At 51.4% G+C, this 24,319-nt stretch overlaps 1 protein-coding gene across 6 annotated transcripts in view; it reads right to left on the bottom strand.

Moving 5' to 3' along the window:
* Positions 1 to 24,319, bottom strand: part of LOC119966633 (riboflavin transporter 2-like) — a 45,235-nt gene that overhangs the window by 5,599 nt on the left and 15,317 nt on the right. For 2 of the 6 annotated variants that reach the window (XM_038798661.1, XM_038798657.1), the window contains exons 2-4: positions 16,572 to 16,721; positions 9,158 to 10,315; positions 5,704 to 5,827 (exon numbers count right to left, since the gene is read on the bottom strand). In XM_038798661.1, the coding sequence (XP_038654589.1) occupies positions 5,704 to 5,827; positions 9,158 to 10,203 (1,170 nt within the window). In that variant the 5' untranslated portion in view covers positions 10,204 to 10,315; positions 16,572 to 16,721. Of the gene's footprint in view, positions 1 to 5,703; positions 5,828 to 9,157; positions 10,316 to 13,216; positions 13,423 to 16,571; positions 16,722 to 22,181; positions 22,378 to 23,012; positions 23,136 to 24,319 lie in introns of those variants that run through there. The other 4 variants (XM_038798659.1, XM_038798660.1, XM_038798663.1 and 1 more) reach the window with 4 other exon arrangements.

The raw sequence follows: 24,319 nt of genomic DNA, 5'->3' as shown, positions 1-24,319 counted from the left end.
TTCGGGGACTTGTGGGAGGAAACCGGAGCACCCGGAGGAAATCACTGGTCGCACTGAGGGAACACGGCACTGTCAGAGGGTCAGTACTGAGGGAGCGCCGCACTGTCAGAGGGTCAGTACTGAGGGAGTGCCGCACTGTCAGAGGGTCAGTACTGAGGGAGCGCCGCACTGTCAGAGGGTCAGTACTGAGGCAGTGCTGCACTGTCAGAGGGTCAGTACTGAGGGAGTGCTGCACTGTCAGAGGGTCAGTACTGAGGGAGTGCTGCACTGTCAGAGGGTCAGTACTGAGGGAGTGCCGCACTGTCAGATGGTCAGTACTGAGGGAGTGCCACACTGTCAGAGGGTCAGTACTGAGGGAGTGCCGCCCTGTCAGAGGGTCAGTACTGAGGGAATTCTGCACTGTCAGAGGGTCAGTACTGAGGGAGCGCTGCACTGTCAGAGGGTCAGTACTGAGGGAGTGCTGCACTGTCAGAGGGTCAGTACTGAGGGAGTGACGCACTGTCAGAGGGTCAGTACTGAGGGAGTGCTGCAATGTCAGAGGGTCAGTACTGAGGGAGTGCCGCACTGTCAGAGGGTCAGTACTGAGGGAGTGCCGCACTGTCAGAGGGTCAGTACTGAGGGAGTGCCGCACTGGCAGAGGGTCAGTACTGAGGGAGTGCTGCACTGTCAGAGGGTCAGTACTGAGCGAGTGCTGCACTGTCAGAGGGTCAGTACTGAGGGAGTGCCGCACTGTCAGAGGGTTAGTACTGAGGGAATGCCGCACTGTCAGAGGGTCAGTACTGAGGGAATGCTGCACTGTCAGAGGGTCAGTACTGAGCGAGTGCTGCACTGTCAGAGGGTCAGTACTGAGGGAGTGCTGCACTGTCAGAGGGTCAGTACTGAGGGAGTGCTGCACCGTCAGAGGGTCAGTACTGAGGGAGTGCTGCACTGTCAGAGGGTCAGTACTGAGGGAGTGCCGCACTGTCAGAGGGTCAGTACTGAGGGAGTGCTGCACTGTCAGAGGGTCAGTACTGAGGGAGTGCTGCACTGTCAGAGGGTCAGTACTGAGGGAGTGCCGCACTGTCAGAGGGTCAGTACTGAGGGAGTGCCGCACTGTCAGAGGGTCAGTACTGAGGGAGTGCTGCACTGTCAGAGGGTCAGTCCTGAGGGAGTGCCGCACTGACAGAGGGTCAGTACTGAGGGAGCGCTGCACTGTCAGAGGGTCAGTACTGAGGGAGCGCTGCACTGTCAGAGGGTCAGTACTGAGGGAGCGCTGCACTGTCAGAGGGTCAGTACTGAGGGAGTGCTGCACTGTCAGAGGGTCAGTACTGAGGGAGTGCTGCACTGTCAGAGGGTCAGTACTGAGGGAGTGCCGCACTGTCAGAGGGTCAGTACTGAGGGAGTGCTGCACTGTCAGAGGGTCAGTACTGAGGGAGTGCCGCACTGACAGAGGGTCAGTACTGAGGGAGCGCTGCACTGTCAGAGGGTCAGTACTGAGGGAGCGCTGCACTGTCAGAGGGTCAGTACAGAGGGAGTGCTGCACTGTCAGAGGGTCAGTACTGAGGGAGTGTCGCACTGTCAAAGGATCAGTACTGAGGGAGTGCCACACTGTCAGAGGGTCACTACTGAGGGAGAGCTGAACTGTCAAAGGATCAGTACTGAGGGAGTGCCGCACTGTCAGAGGGTCAGTACTGAGGGAATGCCGCACTGTCAGAGGGTCAGTACTGAGGGACTGCCGGACTGTCAGAGGCTCAGTACTGAGGGAGTGCCGCACTGTTAGAGGGTCAGTACTGAGGGAGCGCTGCACTGTCAGAGGGTCAGTACTGAGGGAGTGCTGCACTGTCAGAGGGTCAGTACTGAGGGAGTGCCGCACTGTCAAAGGATCAGTACTGAGGGAGTGCCACACTGTCAGAGGGTCAGTACTGAGGGAGCGCTGCACTGTCAAAGGATCAGTACTGAGGGAGTGGTGCACTATCAGAGGGTCAGTACTGAGGGAGTGCCGCACTGCCAGAGGGTCAGTACTGAGGGAGTGCCGCACTGTCAAAGGATCAGTACTGAGGGAGTGGCGCACTGTCAGAGGGTCAGTACTGAGGGAGCGCCGCACTGTCAGAGGGTCAGTACGGAGGGAGTGCTGTACTGTCAGAGGGTCAGTACTGAGGGAGTGCCGCACTGTCAGAGGGTCAGTACTGAGGGAGTGCTGCACTGTCAGAGGGTCAGTACTGAGGGAGTGCCGCACTGTCAGAGGGTCAGTACTGAGGGAGCGCAGCACTGTCAAAGGATCAGTACTGAGGGAGTGCTGCACTGTCAGAGGGTCAGTACTGAGGGAGTGCCGCACTGTCAGAGGGTCAGTACTGAGGGAGTGCTGTACTGTCAGAGGGTCAGTACTGAGGGAATGCCGCACTGTCAGAGGGTCAGTACTGAGGGAGTGCTGCACTGTCAGAGGGTCAGTACTGAGGGAGTGCCGCACTGTCAAAGGATCAGTACTGAGGGAGTGCTGCACTGTCAGAGGGTCAGTACAGAGGGAGTGCCACCCTGTCAGAGGGTCAGTACTGAGGGAGTGCTGCACTGTCAGAGGGTCAGTACTGAGGGAGTGCTGCACTGTCAGAGGGTCAGTACTGAGGGAGTGCCGCATTGTCAGAGGGTCAGTACTGAGGGAGTGCTGCACTGTCAGAGGGTCAGTACTGAGGGAGTGCCGCACTGTCAGAGGGTCAGTACTGAGGGCGTGTTGCACTGTCAGAGAGTCAGTACTGAGGGAGCGATGCACTGTCAGAGAGTCAGTACTGAGAGACCTCCGCACTGTCAGGGGGTCAGTACTGAGGGAGTGCTGCACTGTCAGAGGGTCAGTACTGAGGGAGCGCAGCACTGACAGAGGGTCATTACTGAGGGAGTGACAGAGGGTCATTACTGAGGGAGTGCTGCACTGTCAGAGGGGAAGTACTGAGGGAGTGCTGCACTGTCAGAGGGTCAGTACTGAGGGAGTGCCGCACTGTCAGAGGGTCAGTACTGAGGGAGTGCTGCCCTGTCAGAGGGTCAGTACTGAGGGAGTGCCGCACTGTCAGAGGGTCAGTACTGAGGGAATGCTGCACTGTCAGAGGGTCAGTACTGAGGAGGCACTGCACTGTCAGAGGATCAGTACTGAGGGAGTGCTGCCCTGTCAGAGGGTCAGTACTGAGGGAGTGCTGCCCTGTCAGAGGGTCAGTACTGAGGGAGTGCCGCACTGTCAGAGGGTCAGTACTGAGGGAGTGCTGCACTGTCAGAGGGCCAGTACTGAGGGAATGCTGCACTGTCAGAGAGTCAGTACTGAGGGAGTGCTGCACTGTCAGAGAGTCAGTACTGAGGGAGTGCTGCACTTTCAGACGGTCAGTACTGAGGGAGTGCTGCACTGTCAGAGGGTCAGTACTGAGGGAGTGCCGCACTGTCAGAGGGTCAGTACTGAGGGAGTGCCGCACCGTCAGAGGGTCAGTACTGAGGGAGTGCCGCACTGTCAGAGGGTCAGTACTGAGGGAGTGCTGCACTGTCAGAGGGTCAGTACTAATGTGGATTCCTGGTTAATTTGCTGTCAGTCTAGATTCAATAAAATCTGAGATGGATTTGCAGGAATCATATCATTTAATAATAACTAACTTGCAAGGCTGACTTAATCCATAGGACCTCAGGACACACACACTGTCTTCTGAGAGCCCAGAATAAAGAGAGACAGAATACAAAGAAGCTTCTGCTGATATATTCAAAATCACAGTAAGATTCACATATAAGCTTCCCATTGGTCATTCTATACACCTCCTGACCTGGCCCTATATCCTAATTGGTCACTTTGCATTGTAACCCCAGCATCTTTGATTCCTTCTGACCAGTGCCCTCAGGGTCCTAGTGCCTAATTTTATCCCATTCATTTATTCATTTCCTCACTGAGGGAGTGCTGCACTGTCAGAGGGTCAGTACTGAGGGAGTGCTGCACTGTCAGAGGGTCAGTACTGAGGGAGTGCTGCACTGTCAGAGGGTCAGTACTGAGGGAGTGCCGCACTGTCAGAGGGTCAGTACTGAGGGAGTGCCGCACTGTCAGAGGGTCAGTACTGAGGGAGTGCTGCACTGTCAGAGGGTCAGTACTGAGGGAGTGCTGCACTGTCAGAGGGTCAGTACTGAGGGAGTGCTGCACTGTCAGAGGGTCAGTACTGAGGGAGTGCCGCACTGTCAGAGGGTCAGTACTGAGGGAGTGCTGCACTGTCAGAGGGTCAGTGCTGAGGGAGTGCTGCACTGTCAGAGGGTCAGTACTGAGGGAGTGCTGCACTGTCAGAGGGTCAGTACTGAGGGAGTGCTGCACTGTCAGAGGGTCAGTACTGAGGGAGTGCTGCACTGTCAGAGGGTCAGTACTGAGGGAGTGCTGCACTGTCAGAGGGTCAGTACTGAGGGAGCGCTGCACTGTCAGAGGGTCAGTACTGTGGGTGTGCCGCACTGTCAGAGGGTCAGTACTGAGGGAGTGCTGCACTGTCAGAGGGTCAGTACTGAGGGAGTGCTGCACTGTCAGAGGGTCAGTGCTGAGGGAGTGCTGCACTGTCAGAGGGTCAGTACTGAGGGAGTGCTGCACTGTCAGAGGGTCAGTACTGAGGGAGTGCTGCACTGTCAGAGGGTCAGTACTGAGGGAGTGCTGCACTGTCAGAGGGTCAGTACTGAGGGAGTGCTGCACTGTCAGAGGGTCAGTACTGAGGGAGCGCTGCACTGTCAGAGGGTCAGTACTGTGGGTGTGCCGCACTGTCAGAGGGTCAGTACTGAGGGAGTGCTGCACTGTCAGAGGGTCAGTACTGAGGGAGCGCTGCACTGTCAGAGGGTCAGTACTGAGGGAGTGCTGCACTGTCAGAGGGTCAGTACTGAGTGAGTGCCGCACTGTCAGAGGGTCAGTACTGAGGGAGTGCTGCACTGTCAGAGGGTCAGTACTGAGGGAGTGCTGCACTGTCAGAGGGTCAGTACTGAGGGAGAGCCGCACAGTCAGAGGGTCAGTACTGAGGGAGTGCTGCACTGTCAGAGGGTCAGTACTGAGGGAGCGCTGCATTGTCAGAGGGTCAGTACTGAGGGAGCGCTGCATTGTCAGAGGGTCAGTACTGAGGGAGTGCTGCACTGTCAGAGGGTCAGGACTGAGGGAGTGCTGCACTGTCAGAGGGTCAGTACTGAGGGAGTGCTGCACTGTCAGAGGGTCAGTACTGAGGGAGTGCTGCACTGTCAGAGGGTCAGTACTGAGGGAGTGCTGCACTGTGGGAGGGTCAGTACTGAGGGAGTGCTGCACTATCAGAGGGTCAGTACTGAGGGAGTGCCGCACTGTCAGAGGGTCAGTACTGAGGGAGTGCTGCACTGTCAGAGGGTCAGTACTGAGGGAGTGCCGCACTGTCAGAGGGTCAGTACTGAGGGAATGCTGCACTGTCAGAGGGTCAGTACTGAGGGAGTGCCGCACAGTCAGAGGTGCAGCACTGTGGGTGCACCACAGATACCACAACCTGAAAGTTCCTCTGCAAGCCATTCACCACCCTGATTTGGAAATATATCAGCCGTTCCTTCACTGTCGCTGGGTCAAAATCCTGCAACTCCCTTCCTAACAGCACTGTGGGCGTACCTACACCTCAGGGACTGCAACGGGTTGTCTGAAGGTGAATAAAGGCATGACAGAACAGATCTTACTTTTGAAGCCGATTTCAGGAGGTTCGGAATATAAAATTTGGGTGAAAGAACACTCACAATGAGGGTGGTCCCAGAGTTGGTCTGAGCCAGCCAGGGGCATGGACTCAGAACGGCCATGGCCATGATATAGGAGGCCAGGGCACTGCCACTTAGCACCAGGAACCCCATCAGCTTCAGTGACCTGGAAGGGAAACAAAGAACATTAACACAAACCAGCATTCTAAACAAGGACAGAAAGCTCGGAGGACTGAACGCCACCAATGGCGGCTCCCAATCTCCACCGAGATTCATCTGTCCTTTCTGTCTTGAACACCCCAGTCAGACAGGAAGCACATCCTTTGGGTTTCTGTGGAGATTATCTTTCTGGAGACAATCTATTTTCAATCGCCCTGGAGTCAGCCGCAGTCGGAACTCTTCTCCAGCTCACCTGGGCACTGGGTTGGAGACAGCAGGTAATGCAGAGGGAGTTTCTGCTCAGTTGCCCCGAGTATTGGCCAGACCCCAGCTGAAGTAACTGCATTCAGCTCAGGCACTCCCAACTCAGGAAGGGTAGGTACCTCTCGCTTTGCTGCAGCGAGAGGTGCAAATATTCCGCCGTCGGCCACTAGGGAGCCACCCTCCACCACTTCAGAACACGCCCAAAGACTAGGCTCATATTCACGTTTGAGAGGTGATCCAATCAAGGTGTCTGAAATATTAACGATTCAATAGGGTCGACAGGGGGAAACTGTTTTCCTTTGGCCAGGGACTCCAGAGCAAGGGGGTACATAGAACATAGAGTGCAGAAGGAGGCCATTCGGCCCATCGAGTCTGCACCGACCCACTTAAGCCCTCACTTCCACCCTATCCCCGTAACCCAATAACCTCTCCCAACCTTTTTGGTCACTTAGGGCAATTTATCACGGCCAATCCACCTAACCTGCACGTCTTTGGACTGAGGGTGGAAACCGGAGCACCCGGAGGAAACCCACGCAGACACAGGGAGAACGTGCAGACTCCGCACAGACAGTGACCCAGCGGGGAATCGAACCTGGGACCCTGGCGCTGTGAAGCCACAGTGCTATCCACTTGTGCTACCGTGCTGCCCGGGGTATGATAGAGGCACGCTGAAACCTGCCCAGTCTGATTCAGTTGCAGGGTATTTGTTTCCATATCTGGGCAGAGGTATTAGTTTGCATGGCTATCGTCTTAATCACAGCACGATTCAAAGCAACACCTTGTCAAGTGAGTAAAGGTGGCACTGGACCCTCCTGCTGTTCCACACTCCTGCCACAGGGTGGGGGACATGAGCTTCAGTTACTTACAGCGTGCGTCTCTGCCCCCTATTGGAGGGTGTGTGCTACTGTCATAAAGAACATGATGGAAACGACCCTGTATCATTATAACAGCTTATGTGAAGAGAGTTTAAATACAACAACCCCCCCCCCCCCCCACCTCCCCTCAGCGTGATGGGGAGTACGGGTGCGGGTTCCACTTAAAAATTTTAAATCAGCAGAAATATTCCTTTTCTAAAATAAATTTAGAGTACCCAATTTATTTTTCCAATTAAGGGGCAATTTAGCGTGGCCAATCCACCTAGCCCTGCACATCTTTGTGTTGGGGGGGGGGGGGGGGGGGGGAGTGAAACCCACCCAGACACGGGGAGAATGTGCAAACTCCACACGGACAGTGACCCAGAGCCGGGATCGAACCCGGGACCTCGGCGCCGTGAGGCAGCAGTGCTAACCCACTGCGGCGCCGTGTACAAAATGTTCCATTTTCAAGGGCAGCAGGTTCTGCGGCCTGCGAATATCCCTCAGGGACATATTTAAATTGCGGAGGCCGTCGTGATTTACACGATGGCAGCCGGTTATTCGCCGGCCTCAGGAATCCTGTCGGGGAGACAGGGTACTCTGCGAGGCGAAGGGCCACTCCCTGCGGGCTAGCAGGAACAGGTGCGACATCCGGAATCAAAGCAACTCTCGGGTCCAAACAAAAAATTGGTCTCCTCCCCCTCAGGTTCCTTCATTATTTTAAGCGATGGCATCTAATTCGGCTTAACAGTTAATGGTCAACGTGGACTGAATTTGATGACTTGGATAGGGTCAGAGATGGGTGACCCCCAGGGTGATCCTATCCAAGTCATCAAATTCAGTCCACGTTGACCACCCGGACATTATCTTTCCCCTGCAAGGGGGTGGAAGGTTATTATGTCAGGCATACTCCAGGCATCAGTAGCAGGCCTGGCTTGATGGACCAGCTGGTGTAGCCCCGGCCCTCGTTCTTGAACGTCTTTAGATCAGGAACTAAAATCCCTGGGAACCTGATTCCGATAATTGTGGACATTTGTGGGCGGTCAACATAGAGTCAGAGTTTCACAGCACAGAAGGAGGCCTTTCGGCCCAGCCTGTCTGTGCCAGCCAACAAGCACCCATCCATTCTAATCCCATTTTCCAGCACTTGGCTCGTAGTGTTGTACTCCGGGGCGCTCATCTAAATGCTTCTAAAGGGCTCCCGCCTCTATCACCCTTTCAGGAAGTGAGTTCCAGATTCCCACCAGGCTTTGGGTGAAAAAGCATTTCCTCAGATCCCCTCTAAATCTCCTGCCCCTCATCTTAAATCTGTCCCGCCTGGTTATTGACCCCTCTACTGATGGATAAATGTTTTTTCCTATCTACCCTATCTGTGTCCCTCATAAATTTTGTACATTTTCAACAGGTCCCCCCTCAGCCCTCCCTGCTCGAAGGAGAACAGCCCCGGCCTAATCAGCCTTTTCATAGCTGAAACGCTCCAGCCCAGGCAACATCCTGGTGAATCTCCTCTGCACCCTTTCTTGCGCAATCACTTCCTTCCTATGGTGTGGTGACCAGAACTGAACACAGTAACTGACCAGGGCCAGTCTATCTCATCCTGTCATCGAAGGCTTTCCCCCTCTCCACTTAACACACAACAATTTTCATGTCATCTGCGAACTTATTGATCAAACGTCCCGCTTCACGTCTAGATCATTAATGTACACTACAAGCAGCAGGGGACCCAGCACCGAACCCTGCGGTACACCGCTGGACACAGCCTGCCAGTCACAAACACAACCTTCCACCATCACCCTCTGCCTCCTATCACTGAGCCAATCTTGGATCCAATTTGCCAAATTTCCCAGGGCCCCATCTTGCTCAATCTCCCATGCGGGGCCTTGTCAAAGCCTTACTGAAGTCCATGCAGACTACATCAACTATACTGCCCCTCATCTGCACACTTAGTCACCTCCTCAAAAAATTCAATCAAATTTGTTAGACATGATCGATCCCCCCCTGACAAAGCCATGCTGACTAGTCACACCACGAATGACTGTCGAAATATTGTTATAAAAACCGGCCCTCCCAGGGTAGGAACCTTCCGACCTGCCTCGTCTGCATGTGACTCCATTCCCATAAATAGATGTTTGACTCTTAATATGTGCTTTGGGTATCTCGGAATGGGCATTAGTAATGTTTGCATCTTAAAACAGATATTAACAAGAACAGCAGCTTACCGGTTTGGGTAGAACATGGCAACGAAGCATGCCAGTGGGTTGGCCATGGCTCCAAGGGCAGCAGATAAGTGATAGGCTAAATTTCCATACGGCAGGCACGAGTAGGATTGGACAGAAGGTAGGACAGCATTGGTCAGTGCGTTCACCCACGCCAGCACAAGAAAGATAAGTACCATCTCTGAGGGAGAGTACCTCACAGTTCTGAAAATGGCTTTCACTCTGGCTTCCTGTTGACCGTCCGAAGGGCTGATCATGGGTCGCTGTTCCGCCACCTCCATCTTGCTCAAATCTGTCCCTCCATTGGCAGCTTCTGTCTGTTTAACATAGTTACCGGTTGCTCGTTGGTGATGGGACTCCGGGAGATAGTTGAGGAGAATGAATGCCACCAAGCATAGTGACATCATACCACTGAGGAAAAAGAAGAAGACCTTTGGGGGAAAATTGGCCGGCTGGTAGTGGGCAACAATACTGTAGCTGTTGCCCCCAGTTGAGTTCGACGGCACGCTGCTGGTTGTGTTTATGGTCATGTTGACGCACCTAACGACCCCAACACCTTGTCCTAATGCGACGAGGCCTGGGACCAGCCCACTGAGGCCCTCTCCGATGAAATAACTGGTCAGGAACTTGGGCTGCAGGCGGGTCATGAAGGGCAGGAAGGTCACAGAGGAAGTGCAGTCCACCAGCGAGACAAAAAATGCCAAGACCAGGAGCGCTGTGCTGTGCAGAGCCCCGCCAAACATGGTAGTCACTTTCCAGAAGAAAGGCAGAAGGAAGCAGGCCACAATGCCTAAACATACAATGGCATAGATGACGGCCGTCTCGTCCAGTTTCCTGGGGCAGAACTTGTGCATCAGTGTGACAAACAAAGGTCCGACGTTGGCTAACTGGATGATGATGGTGAGGTATGAAGGGAGGTACCATCCTTCTGGGATCTCTGGCACAATAAGAGGTAGTTCTACCCAGAGGCCGTTGATAGCTATCCATGACCCCATTCCAAAAACAGCAGCTAGCACGTGGACCATCAGTGCCATGGTAATTGCCTGCATTCACTCGCTACACAATAGTTTGCAATAGTGTTCACCCAGTTACAGAATGCAAAGCCTAGGTCCTCCTTTAAAAACAAAAGGCTCAGTAAAGCAGTGTGTTTCCTAAGCAGTCCTGCAGTAAAATGAAGAAAGAAGATTTGGTTATCACGATTGTCAACTCCATGAATAGGTCACTTCTCTATTTGGGGTGCGCCAAGCATTCCCCAGGTCAGGCGGAACTTGATCAAATGTGGAGTAAGGCACCTTTTATTCTGCTTAACTACCACCTCCCCTCTCCCTGCAACCCCCCCACCCCCCCATAGTTTCAGCGCCGGCCCTAGGGTTGCTGGCGCCCCGGGCAAGCTGAACTTCTGCGCCCTTGGGGGGGCGGGGCCGAGGGGGAGGCGGGGGGGGGGGGCGGACCCGGGGGGGGGGGGGGGGGGGCGGACCCGAGGGGGGGGCGGGGGGGGTGCGGACCCGAGGGGGGGGCGGACCCGAGGGGGGGCGGACCCGAGGGGGGGGCGGACCCGGGGGGGGCGGACCCAAGGGCGGGGCGGACCGAGGGCGGGCGGACCCGAGGGGGGGCGGGGGGGGACCGAGGGGGAGCGGACCGAGCGGGGGAGCGGACTGAGCCGGGGGGGGCCGCCCTGGGGGAGGGCGGCCACCGCGCATGCGCTGGTTGGCACCGGCCCAACTGCGCATGCGCGGGACCCGAGTCTCTGGCGCCCCCTAGCACATGGCGCCCCGGGCGACTGCCCGAGTTGCCGGTACCTTGAGCCGGCCCTGCATAGTTTCACAGTAACTTCATTGCAGTGTTAATGTAAGCCTACTTGTGACGATAAAGATTATTGAAAAGAAAAATAACACCATCCCAAAAGGCTCCCCCATGTTTTATGAAGCGATGGCTAGAAATTGCTGGACAAGTAACAAGAAGTTAACAGTTTCACCATTAATAGTGCCTCTAAAAAAACGTACTTTGTGATATGGAAGATATATTCTTCTCCACAAATTTCTAGACGATTATCCACTGCTCGCTTCACCAATACGGACACATGTTACAGCTGAGGGACATAAGGGCCCCATTCATGATGCAATTTACAATCCTGAGGCCCAAAGGAGGGAACAATAACACGTTGGATTCTCCCTCCAGCAGACAGTGACTTGCTCCTGAGTGTGCCGCACTGCCACACAAAAGGCTGATCGGTCACTCCAGTCGTGGGTCACTCAATAGCAAACAGCTTTGGAAGCTGATTCTCTTTGTCAAGGCCCTGAGGTCAACGGCAGTCTGAACTCCTGCCAACTCCACAGTGGCCAGACACTGACCTCATCTCCAGTCGATGGGAGTGACGTACTCACAACAACTGAGTCCAAGTACATCAGAAATACAAAATACCAGTCGTACAGAGAGCTCTTCAAACCTACTCTGTCGCTCATCAAGGCCGATCCACCTCGACTCGACACTTTCCTGTCAGATTCCCATATCCCTTGATTTTTATTAGTGTTGCCAGTAGGCTTACATTAACACGGCAGTGAGCTTACTGTGAAAATCCCCTCGTCGCCACATTCCGGCGCCCGTTCGGGTACACAGAGGGAGAATTCAGAATGTCCAATTCACCCAACAAGCACGTCTTTCGGGACTTGTGGGAGGAAACCGGAGCACCCGGAGGAAACCCACACAGACTCCGCGCGGACAGTGACCCGACCAGGAATCGAACCTGGGACCGTGAAGCAACAGTGCTAACCACTGAGCTACCCTTCCTGACCACCAGCCTTCTATGAGTTTCATGCATTTTAATATGATCAATTCTCACGCTCAAATTCCCGGGAATATAGACCCATTCAACCCAATCTCCCATCAAAAGGCATCTCGCATCTAAGAACGGATCTGGTGAACCTTCTTCTGCAACCCCCCCCCCCCCAGGTAATAGAGAGCAGCCATTCCCTCCTCCAGATCCAATCTCTGACGTAAAATCCCTCAAATAAACAAAATGCTAAATCCCAAATCTATACAAGGAGTCCATTGAAATGGCAAACTGGGACAAGTTGCACTGTAGAAGCTGCATTTGTTTATAACCTACAGTGCATGCACGCAAACTCTGGTTTACATGTGCAGACATGCACTGACGCACATGCACAGACACTCGCAGCCACTGACGCAGCTGAAGTTGCAATTTATTAACAGCATGTACAGGGATTCCACTAACCTTTCATTCCCTTCCCACCCAACAGCCTTCAATCCCCGCATTGTTTTAACCTTCTGACCGTTCCAAAGTGTTGTCTGTTTTCAGCTCCCCCACTTTGGCACAGAAAAATATTATTACAATTTCGCCAAAAAGAAATCTACTTCTATATTTTGACTAAATGTAAAACAATCTTGCAAGGAAATAAAACAGTTCACTTTACATAGTTGTACCGTTTCCTGCCTCTTACTTCCTCTCTATTTAAACTTTAAGTAGGTTATATATCTTGTAATGTTCTCGCACATTCTAATATTTCCCCTTCAATTTTTGAAGCTACCTATCTTTCACTTGTCGATAACCTGCCTGTGGAAGAATCATAGACTTTTACACAAGAGCAGGAGGCCATTTGACCCATTGTGCTGTGCTAGCTCTTTGAAAGAGTAATTGATTAAATACATGGCCTCTGCTCTTTCCCCATAGCTCTGCAAGTCCGTCCTTTTTAATTTCCTTCTGATTTTTAGGATTGAACCTGCTTCCACTGCTCATTCAGACAGCCTAATCCAGATTAGAACTCCCACGTACAATTTAGAAATCTCCTCACCTTGCTCCAGTTTCTTTTGCGAATTATCTTAAGTCATTAAAGGAGCAAGTTGTTTCATTTTACAAAGGTTAGTTACAAACCATCTTCCCGCCTCTTTAATGCCCAAATTCTGACGGTCGAGAGCTTTGTATCACCGGCAGATGGAAATCCACCTGGAATAAGGCAACTCTGCTCCTTGGATGATAGGCCAACCATCAGGATCGATCGCCATCAGCTGAACGCAGCTTAATCGCTCCTGGATTGATAAACTAACCTGTGCCAGTAGACAGAATCTGTCACACCCTCAATAAAACCCTCTGTTAATTACGGTCTTTCGCCAAACCAGAACTGCTGGAGTCAAATATCAAATGGTCAAAAGTCAGAGACATCCCCACAGCACAGCGGTGTGACCCTGAATCACGGGAGGTGCGAGGCCTCACCCAGCCTTCACCCGACAGTCGAGACCCAAAACAGACGCACTTACTGTACCAGCAACAAGGATAAGCAATCATTCCAAGGATACGTATCATGAGTAACACTTTCACATAGGACAATGTGTCGATACAAGTGTAGCTCAATTCATATCACACTGATTTTTAAAAACCTTCAAAACTGCACCCTGTGCAGTTCGAGGGGACTAGGTGAAAGGAACATCCCCTTCACTGCCTCTGTCTGTAAAACTAACACGTTTCTGGTACAACTGTACATACAGCTCTTGTACAATCGGGCGTCTGCTGCAGACCAAGGGCAGTGCAATTGAATCTGCTGGCCTTGTCATGATCACAGCATCAAACTGAAATGAAAATGAAATGAAAATCGCTTATTGTCACGAGTAGGCTTCAATGAAGTTACTGTGAAAAGCCCCTAGTCACCACATTCCGGCGCCTGTTCGGGGAGGCTGTTACGGGAATCGAACCGTGCTGCTGGCCTGCCTTGGTCTGCTTTCAAAGCCAGCGATTTAGCCCAGTGTGCTAAACAGCCCCAAACTGCACTCAGGAGCAGTAGCAGCGAGCCCGGGTTAGCTCTGCTACCCTCCTGTTACAGATTCACACAACATAAATCATCACCTTAATGAGGGTCCATGCCTGTTTCCTCCTGAAAGTCTCCCTCAGCCAGACCCAAGGTTCACCTGTGCCCAAACTAAACTCCCCCTCGCAGCTGCTGCGCTCTCTGTGTCCTTTTATTTTTAGGAGCACAGGATGTCGGTTAATATTTGCGTGATTCATTTACGATTTTTGGGAACGTGAAGTTAATAAAATGGAATTATTCCTTCCTGCCACTCATTATAGGTTTTCTATTATTAACACCACAGGAACAGAAATATGCCACCCGGTCCGCCAGAACTGTTCCATTATTCTATTATGGCTGATCTATATAATAATAATCTTTATTGTCACAAGTAGGCTTACATTAACACTGCAATGAAGTTACTGTGAAAAGCCCCTAGTCGCCACATTCCGGCACCTGTTTGGGTACACCGAGGGAGAAGTCAGAATGTCCAATTCACCTAACAAGCACGTCTTTCGGGACGTGTGGGAGGAAGCCGGAGCACCCGGAGGAAAACCCAACGCCGACACGGGAAGAACGTGCAGACTATGCCAGACAGTGACCAAACCCGGCAATCGAACCTGGGACCCCGGCGCTGTGAAACAACAGTGCTAACCACTGTGCTACCGTGCCGACCGACACCTACCTTGTTTACTTAACCCTTAAAATCCTGGTAAAACTCCACTGGGGAGGGCTGGTTTAGCTCACTAGGGGATGGTTTAGCTCACTGGGCTAAATCGCTGGCTTTTAAAGCAGGCCAGCAGCACGGTTCGATTCCCATACCAGCCTCCCCGGACAGGCGCCGGAATGTGGCGACTAGAGGCTTTTCACAGTAACTCCATTGAAGCCTACTCGTGACAATAAGCGATTTTCACTTCACCGAGGATGAAGGACCTGCAGTTATGAGGAGAGGTTGGTTGAGGAGAGATTCCCCTTGGAGCAGGGAGGTGACTTAAGAGATGTTCAAGGTGATAAGAGGTTGGATTGAGTAAATAGAGAAGCAAATATTCTATTTGGTGAGTGGCTTTAGGATGTCACTGCTTCAAGAGATCTGGAACGTTTCACCTGAAAATGCAGAGAAGCTGAATCTATAAATAATTTTAAACGGGAGTTAGGGGCTTGAGGATGAGGAGGTACAGGGTTTCAATCAAAGCACAAAGGTGGGACTAACCGTCACTGCTCTTTCAAAGAGGGGCTGGTTTAGCACAGTGGAGGGGCTGGTTTAGCACAGTGGGCTAAACAGCTGGCTTGTAATGCAGAACAAGGCCAGCAGCGCGGGTTCAATTCCCGTACCGGCCTCCCCGAACAGGCGCCGGAATGTGGCGACTAGGGGATTTTCACAGTAACTTCATTGAAGCCTACTTGTGACAATGAGCAATTATTATTATTATTATTATTATTAAGAGGCAACACAGGCTCAGTGGGCTGAATGGCCACATTCTGAGCTGCAAGTTTCAGCGTTTCAAGATCCCTTAACTGTCAATCTCCATTTTGGAATTTTTAATACTCAGAAACTCAACAGCGTTTTGGGGAGGCTACAGTCCCACATTTCTTATGTGTGACAAAGTGCTCCTGACATCACACTTGGGCAGCATATCAGGTTCTTCCTGTTTGTTCTGGATTCCCAGCAACAAGAGGAAATAGTTTATCACTTAATTGTGCTGTCAACCCACCTATTCACTGCTTACACTGGGGAAATTGAGAAAGGGGGAACAATTCATTCCTATGTAGTGTTATATAGGGGGATATATATATAATAATCTCGTGGGCAGCATGGTGGTGCAGTGGTTAGCATTGCTGCCGCACGGCGCTGAGGTCCCAGGTTCAATCCCGGCCCTGGGTCACTGTCCGTGTGGAGTTTGCACATTCTCCCCGTGTCTGCGTGGGTCTCACCCCCACAACCCAAAGATGTGCAGGGTAAGTGAATTGGCCACGCTAAATTGCCCTTTAATGGGAAAAAATGAATTGAGACTTGACTAGGACATTCAGTGCAGAAGGAGGCCATTCGGCCCATCGAGTCTGCGCCGACCCACTTAAGCCCTCACTTCCACCCTATCCTTAGGTAACCAAATAACCCCTCCTAACTTTTTTGGGCACTAAAGGCAATTTATCATGGCTAATCCACCTAACCTGCAGGTCTTTGGGCTGTGGGAGGAAGCCGGAGCACCCGGAGGAAACCCACGCAGACACGGGGAGAACGTGCAGACTCCGCACAGACAGTGACCCAGCGGGGAATCGAACCTGGGCCCCCGGCGCTGTGAAGCCACAGTGCTATCCACTTGTGCTACCGTGCTGCCCGTGGGTACTATAAAATTATTTTTTAAAATAATAATCTTTATTCGTGTCACAAGTAGGCTGACATTAACACTGCAATGAGGTTACTGTGAAGATCCCCTCGTCGCCGCACTGAGGGTGGCCTACGATCTCCAGAGATCCCTCCACCACCACCCTGGCCTATCCCCTGTGACCCTCATCACCCCCCCCCCCCCACCCCCCCCACCCCCCCCCCCCCCCCCCCCCCCCACCCCCGTGACGATCCATGCGCTCCGAACTCTCCCAACCCTTGGACTCCTGTCACTTACCCGTCCTTCAGGCCCTGGGACTGAGTGCCAGGCCGTTCCCTGCAGTGCCTCATCCGGCCACTGCAGCGCTGTGCCTGGAGGGAATACAGAGTTGGCCAGTCACTGTGAAGAATCCTCAGGCCACAGTCGAGAAAGACAAGCTATAACCACCTGTGTAAACAAAGCATTATTATAGGATGTGTTGGTGAACCATCCCAACATCAGTTACTTCAGCGTCTTCCTATTGCCTGCTTCAGCAGCATCTCCCATCTTTCAAATTCCTAGGGGTGCACACCACCAAAAATCTGTCCTGGTCCACTCACGTCGACGCTATCACCAAGAAAGCACAACAGCGCCTATACTTCCTCAGGAAACTAAGGAAATTCGGCATGTCCACATTAACCCTTACCAACTTTTACAGATGCACTATAGAAAGCATCCTATCGGGCTGCATCACAGCCTGGTATGGCAACTGCTCGGCCCAGGACCGCAAGGAACTTCAGAGAGTCGTGAATACCGCCCAGTCCATCACACAAACCTGCCTCCCATCCATTGACTCCATCTACACCACCCGCTGCCTGGGGAAAGCGGGCTGCATAATCAAGGATTCCTCCCACCCGGCTTACTCACTCTCCCAACTTCTTCCATCAGGCAGGAGATACAGAAGTCTGAGAACACGCACGAACAGACTCAAAAACAGCTTCTTCCCCACTGTCACCAGATTCCTAAATGACCCTCTTATTGACTGACCTCATTAACACTACACCCTGTATGCTTCAACCGATGCCAATGCTTATGTAGTTACATTGTATATCTTGTGTTGCCCTATTATGTATTCTCATGTATTTTCTTGAATTTTGTTTAATTCCCTTTTCTTCCATGGACTGAATGATCTGTTGAGCTGCTTGCAGAAAAATACTTTTCACTGTACCTCGGTACACGTGGCAATAAACAAATCCAATCCACTCAACACTTCAATTTTAATTTTGTTCCTGCCATATAGATCATAGAATTTACAGTGCAGAAGGAGGCCATTCGGCCCATCAAGTCTGCACCGGCTCTTGGAAAGAGCACCCTACCCAAGGTCAACACCTCCACCCTATCCCCATAACCCAGGAACCCCACCCAACACTAAGGGCAATTTTGGACACTAAGGGCAATTTATCATGGCCAATCCACCTAACCTGCACATCTTTGGACTGTGGGAGGAAACTGGAGCACCCGGAGGAAACCCACGCACACACGGGGACGATGTGCAGACTCCGCACAGACAGTGACCCAAGCCAGAATCGAACCTGGGACCCTGGAGCTGTGAAGCGATTGTGCTACCCACAATGCTACCGTGCTGCATTCTCTGGTTCAATCTCTCCTTCCAGCCAGTGCCCTACGATGCTGACTCTATCTTTACTAATGTTACTGTGAGGATAGTGATTATTACATGCGGCCAGCAATCTGTTTTAATTCCCATCCTAATCTCCTGCGCCATGGAATTCAGTGACTGCTCAGAATGGTGGCTAACTATATCTGTGATCACATCCAGCCAGTCCTATCAGTAATCTTTCTCAGCCATTAACAACTGTATCTTTACTGAAGTTAATCCATCTCTCAGATTCTATAATGCTTCCCAGCTATTACTGACGATCTCTATTCATGTTTATCAAACTGTCAGATTCAGTCACTCCCTTCAACTCCCTTCCTAAATTACTGGCTGGATCTGCATTGAAGTTCATCTACATTGAAATTTGTTCTGACACAAGATGAGACATTTGTTAGGTGATGTGTGCTAGTGACAAAAATTAATGTCCCAAAAGCGAGGAGTTGATAATACCAAATGCCATCAGGCGGCATGGTGGCACAGCGGTTAGCACTGCTGCCTCACAGCGCCAGGGATGTTGGTTCAATCCCAGCCTCGGGTCACTGTCTGTGCGGAGTCTGCACGTTCTCCCCGTGTCTGCGTGGGTTTCCTCCGGGTGCTCCGGTTTCCTCCCACTGTCCAAGGATGTGCAGGTTAGGTGGCTTGGCCGTGATCAATGCGCAGTGTTACGGGGATTGAGAGGGGGAGTGGGCCGAGTGGTGCTCTTTTGGAGGGTCAGTGCAGGCTGAATGGCCTCCTTCTGCACCGTTGGGAATCTATGGATTAATACTCACCTTCCAGAACACACGATGGAACAATCTTGTCCACAACTTGTGATGTGTAGTCACTGCTGTAATATTAGAAAATGCTAATGGCTACGTTCATTCAGTGTGAACTCAGATGAATACAGTACCGCTTCTTCAGCAGTCCTGAATGGGTTAGTCCCATTTAATAATAATAATCGCTTATTGTCACAAGTAGGCTTCCATGAAGTTACTGTGAAAAGCCCCCAGTCGCCACATTCCGGCGCCTGTTCAGGGGAGGCCGGTGCGGGAATTGAACCCGCGCTGCTGGCCTTGTTCGGCATTACAAGCCAGCTGTTTAGCCCACTGTGCTGAACCAGCCCCTGACGTTTAGTAAAGTCAACTTCGAAGAAACTGGATTTTCAATCAATGAAATCAAAACCTGGATGAACATTGATCATAAAATGTCTGTACGTTTGTCAAAGAAAGCTCCACGTTCTGACACAATTGTTGTTTAGCAACAACTGAAAGGTCCACATCAATTTTTTTTAAAATCGTATAGGCTGGTTTAGCTCACTGAGCTAAATCACTGGCTTTTAAAGCAGACCAAGCAGGCCAGCAGCACGGTTCGATTCCCGCACCAGCCTCCCCGGACAGGCGCCGGAATGTGGCGACTGGGGGCTTTTCACAGTAACTTCATTGAAGCCTACTTGTGACAATAAGCGATTTTCATTTCATAATAATTATAATCGCTTATTGTCACAAGTAGACTTCAATGAAGTTACTGTGCAAAGCCCCCAGTCGCCACATTCCGGCGCCTGTTCAAGGGAGGCCGGTACAGGAATTGAACCCGCGCTGCTGGCATTACAAGCCAGCTGTTTAGCCCACTGTGCTAAACCAGCCCCTAATTAGAATTATACAAAAAATGTTACAGGTCTGTGAAACGTTAAAAGGCCGGGAAGCAGGTTTAGGGTAGGGGGCGAGATGCTCAGAAGGAAAGGTTGTGAATCTCTGCTTTTGACCCACCCTTTGTTCCTTTACCAGTACCATTATCTTTAGCCTTGTGCCACTATCTATTTTGTTATTGAATCTCTCCTGTTTACCACCCTTTCACAGACCTTCCCGTTTGCTCTCTCACCCGCTCTTCCCTTCTCCCCCCCCCCCTTCAGGTGCTGTGCCCGAAGAGAGGGCATTGGGGACCATAGATCTCTTTGTTAAACCTGACCTGGAGGCGTGGATCATTTTCATTGGCGCTACATCCATCGGTTTTTGAGGATCTCATTCGAAAAATCATTCTTTGTTCACCTTGATCTATTTTGCCATCAATCTTTCCCAGCAGCAGACTCCCGAGGTCATGATTTCTAATTATGCGACCAAAAATTCCAACCGTCATTTCCTGATCTTGGTTAGCAAATCTTTCTGCTTCTACCAGCTTCAGCGGCAACGTGACTTGTCCAAGATATCTTCATCGTTTGTCTCAAAAACACACAACTCTGCTAGCTTCACTGATCGTTCAACATGTGCTTCTATATGTCACTTCCATAACTTTCTCAAAATCTTACAGAATTACAGATTCAAGCCATTCGGCCCATCATTTCTGCACCAGCTCTCCAAATGGGCTTCGGGCCATTCCCCTGCCTTTTCCACATGAGGCTGCACATTGTTCTTACACTAATTCTTTTACATCTGCAGCTTTTCCCGGTCCTGATGAAACCTCATTGACTCGGTTTTCTCTCAGCAGACAACCCTGCTGACCATTTCCAGCATTTCTGTCTCAAAGAACAAACAAAAGAACAAAGAAAAGTACAGCACAGGAACAGGCCCTTCGGCCCGCCAAGCAAGTGCCGACCATGCTGCCCGTCTAAACTACAATCTTCTACACTTCCTGGGTCCGTATCCCTCTATTCCCATCCTATTCATGTATTTGTTAAGATGCCTCTTAAATGTCACTATCGTCTCTGTGAGGCACCCTCAATTGCGAGGCGAGAGCGAGGTCGGTAATCAAAAGGCTTTAATCTACAGAGAACTGAACAGCATCCGAGAGAAGTGTGCTCACCACATGGAGCCTTATCCTATATACCGTTTCCTGGGGGCGTAGCCAGAGGCGGACTCCCCCAGGGTTCCAAGCCTCTTAAAGGGGCAAGGTATTAAAGGTCAGGTACAGTTTACGGCAGTTATTAATACCGTTCATCGCACCCTGCTTCCACCACCTCCTCCGGCAGCGAGTTCCAGGCACCCACTACCCTCTGTGTAAAAAATCTTGCCTCGTACATTTACTCTAACCCTTGCACCTCGCACCTTAAACCTATGCCCCGTAGTAATTGACCCCTCTACCCTGGGGAAAAGCCTCTGACTATCCACTCTGTCTATGCTCCTCATAATTTTGTAGACCTCTATCAGGTCGCCCCTCAACCTCCGTCGTTCCAGTGAGAACAAACCGAGTTTATTCAACCTCTCCTCATAGCTAATGCCCTCCACACCAGGCAACATCCTGGTAAATCTCTTCTGCACCCTCTCTAACGGCTCCACATCCTTCTGGTAGTGTGGCGACCAGAATTGAACACTATACTCCAAGTGTGGCCTAACTAAGGTTCTATACAGCTGCAACATGACTTGCCAATTCTTATACTCAATGCCCCGGCCAATGAAGGTAACCATGCCGTATGCCTTCTTGACTACCTTCTCCACCTGTGTTGCCCCTTTCAGTGACCTGTGGACCTGTACACCTAGATCTCTCTGACTGTCAATACTCTTGAGGGTTCTACCATTCACTGTATATTCCCTACCTGCATTAGACCTTCCAAAATGCATTACCTCACATTTGTCCGGATTAAACTCCATCTGCCATCTCTCCGCCCAAGTCTCCAAATGATCTATATCTTGCTGTATCCTTGGACAGTTCTCATCGCTATCCGCAATTCCACCAACCTTTGTGTCGTTGCAGAAATGGAACCTGAGGTCTTTCCTCAGACTGACTCCAATTACACACCAACATCGTTAACTCTCAACTGACCTAAACCACTCTTCGTATCAAACCATCGGGCAGCTGGTAGGTGGCACGGTAGCACAGCGGTTAGCACTGTTGCTTCACTGTTCGATTCCCGGCTTGGGTCACTGTCTGTGTGGAGTCTGCACGTTCTCCCCGTGTCTGCGTGGGTTTCCTCCGGGTGCTCCGGTTTCCTCCCACAAGTCCCGAAAGACGTGCTGTTAGGTAATTTGGACATTCTGAATTCTCCCTCTGTGTACCCGAAAAGGCGCCGGAGTGTGGCAACTAGGGGCTTTTCACAGCAACTTCATTGCAGCATTAATGTGATCCTACTTGTGACAATAAAGATTATTATTATAAGTGGGCAGTAAAATGCTGGTTCTATCAATGCTGCCCTTACCACACACAATCTTATAAAATGCAACACTAACTTTTGACAACGTTTTTGTTTTGTTACAGTGCGTTTTGACTGCAAATGGAGCAATGCTTTAATTTTAAAAAGAAAACATGTCAGAAAGATGACAAAGAAAGTTTTAAGAAAGTTTTACCTTGTGTTGCGTTTTGTTTAGAAAGCAACCCGCATTGGTGACAAATCCTCCTGTTTGTTAGAATGTCACTGCCTCCCTGTGCAGGAGAGGCAGTGCGGGAGTGGTTTGGTTACTGGGATAGTAATCCCGAGACCTGGGTAATAATGCTCTGGGAAACCCAGGGTTCCAATCGCAGGGCTATGGTAATAATTGAATTCTGTAAAAATCTGGAATTTAAAAATCTAATAACAATAATCTTTATTGCAACAAGTAGGCTTACATTAACCCTGCAATGAAGTTACTGTGAAAATCCCCTAGTCGCCACACTCCAGCGCCTGTTCGGGTACACCGAGGGAGAATTCAGAATGTCCGATTCACCTGACAGCACATCTTATGGATTTGTGGGAGGAAACCGGAGCACCCGGAGGAAACCCACGCAGACACGGGGAGACCGTGCAGACTCCGCGCAGACAGTGACCCAGCGGGGAATCGAACCTGGGACCCTGGAGCTGTGAATCATCAGTGCTGAGCATTGTGCTGCCGTGACGACCATGAAACGAGTGTCATACCGCATGGTGGCACAGTGGTTTGCAACTCCTGCCTCGCAGCTCCAGGGACCCAGGTTCAATTCCGGCCTCGGGCGACTGTGTGGAGTTTGCAACAATCTCCCCCCGTCCGCGTGGGTTTCCTCCGGGTGCAGGTTAGGTGGATTGGCCGTCATAAAATTGCCCCTTAGTGTCCAGGGATGTACAGGTTAGGTGGGGTAAGAGGGATAGGTTGGGCAAAGGGCCTGGGTAGGGAGCTCTTTCAGAGGCTGGATGCAGACTCGAAGCTCCAATCTGGCATCCTTACCTGGTCGGTGGCCGACACGTGATCCCGATCCACAGCAATGTGGTGGATCGTCCGTGTCCTCAGGCACAACCAGTAATGCCCACATCCCAGAAACAACACAAAGAGGCAGAGGTTTCTGACAGCTTCTAATACCCCCTTCCGATTGGCTCTTAGTCAGCAGGTGCAGCACCATCCCGATCACTAATTGGGCAATGGAAATGCCAGTCAACAGCCAGCCCCCCCCCCCCCCCCCCCCCCCCCTTTCCTGATGAATGGGAAGCGGCAGCCAGTGACTGGGATGAAATGGACATGATGGATACAAACCCAGACAGATACAAAGTCATCCTTTCACACCGAATTCAAACAGCGCCTGCCCCATCAGGAAGGAACGTGGGGAATTCACAAAACCCAACAAATTAACATTCATATCCTCCATTCAGTTCAGTTACAGAAGCCCAGAAAGGAATTTGATACAAGGATGTCTGAATCATTGAACGTCCAGTTTATCGATTGCGTTTCTGCCGCTTGTGACAGCTGAAGGTAAAAATACTTCGGGTCATTGCGGCAGTAAAAGAGACTGCTTCACTGGGGAGGGCAGGAGGGTGAATAACTGGCATTGTAACCAAGGGCACCTTGCTTTAAACACCCCACCCCCAATACACACAGGAAGAGCCCAGTTACACAGGCTCAGACACACACCCTCCCCAAATACACACAGGAAGAGCCCAGTTACACAGGCTCAGAAACACACCCCCTCCCCAATACACACAGGAAGAGCCCAGTTACACAGGCTCAGACACACACCCTCCCCAATACACACAGGAAGAGCCCAGTTACACAGGCTCAGACACACACACCCTCCCCAATACACACAGGAAGAGCCCAGTTACACAGGCTCAGACACACACACCCTCCCCAATACACACAGGAAGAGCCCAGTTACACAGGCTCAGACACACACACCCTCCCCAATACACACAGGAAGAGCCCAGTTACACAGGCTCAGAAACACACCCCCTCCCCAATACACACAGGAAGAGCCCAGTTACACAGGCTCAGACACACACCCTCCCCAATACACACAGGAAGAGCCCAGTTACACAGGCTCAGAAACACACCCCCTCCCCAATACACACAGGAAGAGCCCAGTTACACAGGCTCAGACACACACCCTCCCCAATACACACAGGAAGAGTTCAGTTACACAGGATCAAACACACACCTTCCCCAATACACACAGGAAGAGCTCAGTTACACAGGCTCAGACACACACACCCTCCCCAATACACACAGGAAGAGCCCAGTTACACAGGATCAAACACACACCC

Source organism: Scyliorhinus canicula, chromosome 5 (genome assembly GCF_902713615.1).
Source record: "Scyliorhinus canicula chromosome 5, sScyCan1.1, whole genome shotgun sequence".
Lineage (NCBI taxonomy): Eukaryota > Metazoa > Chordata > Chondrichthyes > Carcharhiniformes > Scyliorhinidae > Scyliorhinus > Scyliorhinus canicula.
The sequence above is the reverse complement of the archived record's forward strand: the minus strand, read 5'-3'. Positions and strand labels throughout refer to the sequence as shown.